Source organism: Octopus bimaculoides, chromosome 24, assembly GCF_001194135.2.
Source record: "Octopus bimaculoides isolate UCB-OBI-ISO-001 chromosome 24, ASM119413v2, whole genome shotgun sequence".
NCBI lineage: Eukaryota > Metazoa > Mollusca > Cephalopoda > Octopoda > Octopodidae > Octopus > Octopus bimaculoides.
The window spans coordinates 12,863,686-12,872,482 of NC_069004.1; the positions used below are offsets into that span (position 1 = coordinate 12,863,686).

Sequence of the window (8,797 nt, forward strand, 5' to 3'; positions counted from 1 at the left end):
ACGATCTCGCTTGAAAATCCTACGGAAGCCAGTCAGGCGGTACTGGCAACGGCCACGCTCAAAATGGTGCATCTTATGTGCCACCCGCACAAGAGCCAGTCCAGGGGCACTGGCAACGATCTTACTTGGCTTGCCGGGTCTTCTCACGCACAGCACATTTCCAAAGGTCTCGGTCAGTAGTCATCGCCTCGGTGAGGCCCAATGTACGAAGGTCTTATATATAGATATATATATGTAAACTAGAGTAATAGGTTTTGTGGCACAAACAGATGAAGTGATTTTGTGAAAATAATGTTTATAGTAGAGATAGAGCAAGGTGAAATGATGATGTTATGTTGTCTAAACAATGTCAGTTTGTCTTAATGATGAATTAACTATTTTGCTTCATTTCAGATTGCCAAATATCATCATCATGTCACAGTTATTGTTTGTTGAAGATGTTCGAAGTTGGGAGTCAACAAAATGTCAGCAGGAACTGAACTGCGCTCTCCCAAAGCTTGTTGTATCCTTTAGTTTTCATGAAATTTAACACAGCTATTTAACTGTGCTGATATAATCAGTTGATTTTCTATGATACTTAATTGAAAATGTATTCACATGCAAAAGCTTGAAAGAAATGATGCTAGCATACTCCACTGGATGTACAATGCCAGTGTGCACGTCTTAGAAAAATTGGGTATATGATACATCAGATTTGGTGTGCAAGAGAGAAGACCATGCTGGTATGAACATGTTATGCGTATGTATGAGGACAGCTGCGTAAAAAGTGTCAACCTCTAATTATGGAAGGAACCTGTGGAAGAGGTAAACCCAGGAAGAAGTGAAACAAAAGTGGTGAAATATGATCTTCAGTTGTTGAGTCACATGGAGGCAATGACAAGTGACTGAGACTTCTGGCAATTTGCTGTGCTTGAGGAGACAATGTCAGCCTAAGTAAAATCGTGGTTGTAGCCAATGCTGGTGACATGTAAAAGACACCCAGCATACTCTGTAAAGTGGTTCGCATTAGGAAGGGCTTCCAACCATAGAAACCAAGCTAAAACAGATGACTGGGAGCCTGGTGCAGCTCTCCGACTTATCAGCTCCAGTCAAACCATGCAACCCATGCCATTATAGAAAACAGACATTAAATGATGAAGATCATGATGTATTCAATTATGTTGGAATTTAGTCACTGTTGAGGTGGTGGTGACTCAATTGGTTCAGAGCTAAAGGGAACTCTCGGAATAAAATGGCATAGAGTAATAGCTGTATGCCACATTTACATATGTTTCAAAGTAAATGTGTATTCTGGAACTGATATTTTCACAGCCTAATATTTTTCATCCTCTGTGATACCCCCATTTATTTTCCTTAATTTACTTCAGTCCTGCTTTTCTAGTGATATCGGTGTTGATAGTAAAGTTGGTAAGTAAAATATTTTGTAGTGTTTAGTCAGTTCTTGTAGTTGCCAACTGGTAGTTAGTTTCTTGAGCCCTGAAAGGTAAAGTTAAACCCAGTGCTGGGTTTGAACTCGGAACAGAATAGGAAGTAACTAAATATCTCAAAATATTTACCTGATACTCTACTGATTTTCCCAACACACTACGAGCTGGTATCAAAAAGTTGTTGTTTATACATCCATCCATCCCCCCACTTTGGGCTACCCCATTACTTTTCTTCAATAACCCCTGGATCTGTCCACTCTCCTTAGGGGTAGGGCAGTACTACCCACTTAGGGAACCACTGAATTAGCTTACATTTATGAGAAAAAAAGATGTGTTTTTCTTCTTTTATTTCTAAGTTTCTATGATTTCATGTTTATTTGGTTCTTTTTTTTCAGGGGTTTTGAATATTATTTGTACATCATTTCTGCCTCACATGAAGCTTGCTGCTATTGAGACAAGACTCTTTCACAACATAAGTTCAAAGGTAGGGGATTTAGTAGCATTTCATAAAATTGAAGGAGCAACTCTACCCAACTGATTAGGGGGCCATTTACTTTAAGTTTGTTATCTATCCCAATTTCTTTGACCTTTAAACATTATCAACTCTAAATGCTTATCATATAATAATCATTTCTTTCAGTTTGACTAATCACCAGCAGAAGCAGCAGAAGGTTATATAATCTGTAATTGTTTCTCATTTCAAGATAAAAAGAAAATTGCTGTTTCCTGTAATTCTTCAAAAATTATTCAATGTTTTCAACCTTCTATAATTTATTTATTTTTCTTTTGGTGAAGGATGGGCAACACACACACACATATATATATAACACATGCACCAGTGTTTGTGCCACATAAACAGCACCCAGTCCACAGCTGCCTTTAGTAGAGTCCTCTCTATGTTGCAAGTATTCAAGGAAGGTCTCTGGTCTAAGTGCAATTCGCCTCCTTAGTGTCTGCTTCCCTGAAATAGATTTTGACTGCTGCTCTTTCTCTTGTGTTAAACCACAAAAAATGCATCTTTTCTAGGGACCAGCATCTTAACTATACTATAATTAACAATATAATAATAACACTGTGTGACAAAATTTTTATTTTTGTCTTTGGTCAGTAAGTGCTATTTCCTGTTTGCTTCTATCTAAAAATCAATAGAAATAACTACTATTCCCTTCGAATTTTGCTTTTTGTCACCTGGGTATCAATGTTTTGAAACTGACCTCTTTCCCATTACATTTCAGACAGATTCAGTGCTGAGTTGCTGAAGCAGAAATATCATTATAGCAAATATTCAGCTCAGTACTACATATTTGCTTGTCAGTTGCTTGACCTTAACCACATGAGTATGTCCCTTAGTGGCTGACAATATGTGCATCTCAGATCATGAGCAAGAGTAGTTGGGGAACATCATAGCCATATGTTGAGAGGGATTCTTTTGGGGTTTGAATAAATGTAAAAAAAGCAAAGTCTGAAGGAAATATCAACCATTTTCCATACTTTCTAGGGGTAAGCAAGTAGGAAATAACTGTTGCTACCCAAGGAAAAAAATCATATTACACAGTGTAATTAACTACACTATAATAATTAGCTATACTATAATTAGTTTAATAACAAAATTATTATTCCATTTCTTGCCAGTATTAAAGGTAAGATATAAATTACTTTACAGTTTACCAAAAAAACAAGATTTAGGGTTTTGAAGAATTACAGTCTCCTCACATTTTGCAGAAGACAGAGTTTCATTTATTCCCTTTGGAATAGTAGAAATATTGTAATTTCCAATTCCTTATACATTGAAAATTACAAAGCCTAATTGAATATTTTGTCTGTGTTCCAGATAAATGATTTGTTGGCAGAAATATTAGAAAATGCTAAGCAAATTCTTCAAGAAGTTACAGAAAAGTCATCTGAATGCCACCAAGAGGTTGTGGCTATGCTGAAGGTAAGTTTCCAATATATAATCAAAAGTGGCGAGCCAGCAGAATCGTTAGCGTGCTGGATGAAATGCTTAGTGGTATTTTGCCCATTTCTATGTTCTAAGTTCAAATTCCACTGTGGTCAACTTTGCCTTTCTTCCTTCAGGGATCAATAAAGTAAGTACTAGTTGAACACAGGTCAATGTAATTGACTTATCCCCACTTCCCCCAAGCTGCTCTTGTGGAAAAAATTTGAAATAATAACAATAACAATTATTATCATTATTATTATTATTACTACTACTACTAGACAAGCAGAAAAACACCTCATGGTATTTGTTTTGGTTCTTTAACTTCTATGTTCAAATTCCAAATTGGTCAAACTTTTGGGGTTGATAAAATGAGTACCAGTTTAATATTGGAGTCCATTTAATAATTAGTGCTGATCCCTTAAATCTAAGACCCTATATTTATGTTAAAAAGTCTTTTTTTAATTAAATTTTTTTTTTATTTTTATACATTATTCACATTCGATGGATATTTGTCCTCATCTTGTTTGTTGTTAACACAACGTTTCAGCTGGTATACCCTCCAGCCTTCTTCGGGTGTCTTGGGGAAATTTCAAACCTGGGTTCTCATTCCTAAGGTATTTTGGGGATTAGTGGTTAATTCCAAGCAGTGACCTGAACAATGATAATAATACTAATAATAATAACATCGAAAAATACCTTAGGAATGAGAACCCAGGTTCGAAATTTCCCCCAAGACACCTGACGAAGGCTGGAGGCTATATCAGCCGAAACGTTGGGTTAACAACAAAGATGAGGACAAATATCCGTCGAATGTAAATAATGTACATAATTCCTCATCTCTTGAATACAGAACTGTATTTTTATTTTTATTTTGTATATTAACAGCTTGCTGTAAATATTGTGGAATCTACAGAGAGTTGTATGAAATATGTGTGTGGAGCCAGTGAACTTGTCGACTTGGAAAATATACATTCCTTGCTCTCCTCTGTCCTCAGAGTTTTAACACAATCTTATGAACATTGTAAGGTAAGTTCAGTTTAATTAAATATTTCTAGGGTTGCAATGTTCTGCAAAGTTTGAGCAAGATGCTCCATTCTAACACTAACTAATCAGTTGAGAACTGAGGATGACCCCTGCTTTTTAGCTAAGTTCACTGAAGTATGCCAAGGGTTATACCTTGTGTTTGCTTTTAGCTGAGTTTGAAGTATTATGGCAGTTAAAAGTCTTTCATTTGTACCAATGTTGATGGCCAATGTCTTGTAGGAGAGGTTTCAAAATTATTGTGTATGGTGAAGGCATGGTTTTGTAGATATGAAGGCGTAGATGTGGCTGTGGGTAAGAAATTTGTATCCCAACCCCATGGTTATGAGTTCAGTCCTACTGTGTGTCACTTTGGCCATGTATCTTCTATTCTGGCCTCGGACTGGCCTAATCCTTGTGAGTGAATTTGGTAGGCAAAATCTGAAAGAAAACCATCATGGGTGTATATCAGTGTGTCTCCTTATCTTCACATTGTGTGATAGTTGTAAATGATTACCACTGTCATACAAGCAGTGTAATTCATTTCCAGTATTTTGCAAAAACATGTCTGGGCATGGAAAAATGTTACCCTGCTTGGAAACAGGTGAGGGTGGTGACAGAAAAGGCAAGTACAGAAAAGAGAATATTAAAGCAATTGTATTTCAAAGGCCCCTGAAAAATTTTGCTTTAGATGTATGTATTGGTATGTATTACAAGAAACAGGTTCTTTCTCAAATGTTTTACATAGTTCAACCCACACAAGTGAATGTGTGAAAAAGGAAAATAGTAATTTCGAAAGAAATGTCTATAAAACTAATTTCTGAACATAGAATGGCTATGGGGGTCCACCATAATAAAATAGTAATCAAAGGGGTCCGTAGATAAAAAAATGATTGATTAAAACAGAATAAACTATACCTCGACACATGCTTGTTTCTGATTATTTTTATGCATAGCTTAACAAAGCTATAATATTGATAATGACATATATATATATATATATATGTCTTTTACTTGCTTCAGTCATTAGACTGTGGCCATGCTGGAGCACTGCATTGAAGGAATTTTAGGTGAATGAATTGACTGCAGTATTTATTCTAATTTATTTTTTAAAGACTGAGGATTATCCTATCAGTCTCTTTTGTCGAATATGTGAATATTAGCTCTTTTATAAATAGCTGACATTCCTAAATGACAACTACTGAAGTATGATGTAGAAGAACTAGACTTCTTTTAATGATATTAACCATGTCTGTGTAACTGAAATATCCTCTACCATTTGTTCCAGGAGAGTCCTACCATTTATGGTAACCTGTTGCCACTTTTATCTGATGTTTTGTCCAGTTTTTTCAAAAAGACTCACCAACTACAAACTGTAATTATTGGTTTATCTTTTCTCATATGATTTCTAAAATTCATTTAATCTTTCAATGTTACATTCTTGTAATTGTAGAGATAAACTCTTCAAACACTTTCAACACTGACAATTACTACATGACTGATATTTCTCTTTAATTTCTAATCCATTAAGATTAAATGCAAATTTTCCATCACCAGATAAAATGCTAATTTAACAGATAAATTTCCCCAAACACTAAGGGTATCTTCTCATTTTGCAATAATTGGAACTAGTAATACAGCTTAGTGTTTTACTCAAGATACACAGGCATGGCCCAGTGTTTAAGAAGTTTACTTTTTAACCATGTGGTTTTGGGATCAGTCCCACTGACTGGCACCTTGAGCAAGTGTTTTCTACAGCAGCTCTGGGCCAACCAAAACTTTTGAGTGGATTTGGTAGATGGAAACCTGTTTGAGTGTATATGTGTGTCTGTCTGTCTGTGCATGTGTATGTGCATGCAAAGATGTATTTGTTTTTGTGTAACTTGGGTAAATGTTGTAAATGGATATCATAACCATACAAGTGGTGTCTTTCATTCCCAATCTTCTGTAAAAACATGTCTGGCCATGAAGAAAACATCTTGCCTGAAAATATATAAGGGTTGGTGACAGGAAGGGTATCCAGTTGTAGAAAATCTGTCTCAGTGTGTCCCCTCTGGCCCATATAAACATGGAAAAATGGATGTTAAAACAATGGTGATGATTCACAACTTGAAGCTTACAGAATGGTCTGAAGTAATAATCTCAATTTATAATCTCAGTTTATGATAAATTTGCTGCCAATTTATCTGCTAGTGTCTCTTGTTTTCCTTGAGAAAGTGGCAACCTGGCAAATATTTCTATCTATCTTTTATCTTTTGCTTGTTTCAATTATTAGACTATGGCTATGCTGGGGCACCACCTTGAAGAATTTTTAGTTGAATAAATCAACTCCAATGTTTTTTTTTAAGCCTGAAACTCATTCCATTGGTTTCTTTTGCTGAACTAGTAAGTTGCAGGGATGCAAACACACCAACATCAGTTGTCAAGCAGTGGTGGGAAACAAACAAACATACACATGTGTGTGCACACACACACAGAGTTTTTTTGCAGTTTCCATCTACCAAATCCACTCACAAGGCTTTGGTTAGCCTGAGGCTATTGTAGAAGGTTTCATGCAGTGGGACTGAACCCAGAACCTTGTTGGTAAGCAAGCTTCTTACCACACAGCCACATCTGTGCCTATATATCTTATTCTTTTACTTATTTCAGTCATTTGACTGCGGCCATGCTGGAGCAGTACCTTAAAGGCTATTAGTTGAAGAAATCGATCCTAGGACTTATTCTTTGTAAGCCTAGTACTTATTCTATGAGTCTCTTTTGCCGAAAGGACATAAACACACTAACATCGGTTGTCAAGCAATGGTGTGGGGACAAACACAGACACAAAGACACACACATAAATATATATACACAACAAGTTTCTTTCAGTTTCCATCTACCAAATCCATTTACAAGGCTTTGGTTAGCCTGAGGCTATAGTAGAAGACATTTGCCCAAGGTGCTGCACAGTGGGACTGAACCCAGAACCAGGTAGTTGGGAAGCAAGCATCTTACCACACAACCATGCCTGCACCTATTTATTGGGTGCAATGGATAAATTGTTGCCATTTTATAGTTTTAATTTTGCACATGTGCATTGTTTGGTATTGATTATGTTGACTATGCAGCATAGTAGGGTCAGTTGGGCACCATCTGTGAGAAAAACAGCACCATGACACAATTCATTCTGCCAAAAATTTGGAATCAACATGCTATACTTCGTGGCATTCACACTGGAAGCTCCTATACAAACATTTCAGAGTGTTTGTGTATCAATCTGAGGACATGTACCTAGTGTGATAAAATCAAACATCCAGTCAACATCATGGTGTTTGGAGTGATCACTAGTGATGGTGACGTTGTGCCTTCAGTCATTTTCCTACACGACCTCAGACTCAACATGGAGGCCTATATCAAGTGCCTGAAGGAGGTAGTGCTAACATCTGGTCACTTAACTCCCCAAACTGCAACCCCCTTGATTATTATGTGTGGGGCGTAGTTGAGTGAGAGACCAACAAAACTTGTAACACCAAAAATGAACTGGATTGTGGCAGCATTCACCAACTTAAACAAAGAGACCGTCCAGAAGAGTTGCAGGAGATTCTGAAGTTGTTGGAGGCCATGGTTGAAGCCAATGGCGATTTTATTGAATAAATTTACTCTTTAGTATTTCAAGATATTTTTGTGTAATTTTGGTAAATATATCTGCTAAAATGTCAGTGTTATTTTCATTTTTGCGTAATTTAGACAACAGTTTATTCACCGCACCCTGTATATATTTAAAAAAAATATTTTTGATATTTTCATCATCTTGGAAGGGTACATGAAAACAATGACCTGAAATTGGCAATGAAAGTTATCTAAAATTTATAGAACTGTTTCTGAAAAATTAAACTCCAAATTGAATGGGAATTTAAAGTTATACTGTGAATATTAAAATGTATTTCTTGGTTTGGTTAATGTTAATCTTGTTTCTTGATTTTCAGACAACATTATGCTGTTTGGAAAAAATAAATGTCAAGTCAACTGAACAAGATGTTGTTGATCTTTGTTCAAGTAAGTCGATATTCTTAACTCCTATTAACTTCAACTGAAATACATTTAATGATATTGTAATCTGTTAGATATAATACACTGAACCTCAACAGACAATATGTGTGTTTGTGTGTGCTACATAAAAAGCATCTGTACTGGTGCCATGTTAAAAGCACCCAGTACACTCTGTGGAGTGGTTAGCATTGGAAGGGAATCCAGCTATTGAAACCAAGCCAAAACAGACAATGGAGCCTGGTACAGTCCTCTGAATTGCCAGCTCCTGTCAAATCATCCAACCCATGCTAGCATGGAAAATACACATTAAATGGTAATGAAGATGTGTGTACATGTGGATATATATATATATATATATATATATATATATATATATATA

At 36.0% G+C, this 8,797-nt stretch overlaps 1 protein-coding gene across 1 annotated transcript in view; it reads left to right on the top strand.

Moving 5' to 3' along the window:
• Positions 1-8,797, top strand: part of LOC106880227 (uncharacterized protein C1orf112 homolog) — a 35,349-nt gene that overhangs the window by 3,047 nt on the left and 23,505 nt on the right. The window contains exons 2-8 of the mRNA XM_014930091.2: positions 394-502; positions 1,368-1,407; positions 1,823-1,911; positions 3,259-3,363; positions 4,255-4,395; positions 5,678-5,764; positions 8,355-8,424. Coding sequence (XP_014785577.1) covers positions 413-502; positions 1,368-1,407; positions 1,823-1,911; positions 3,259-3,363; positions 4,255-4,395; positions 5,678-5,764; positions 8,355-8,424 — 622 coding nt within the window. The 5' untranslated portion in view covers positions 394-412. The remainder of the gene's footprint in view (positions 1-393; positions 503-1,367; positions 1,408-1,822; positions 1,912-3,258; positions 3,364-4,254; positions 4,396-5,677; positions 5,765-8,354; positions 8,425-8,797) is intronic.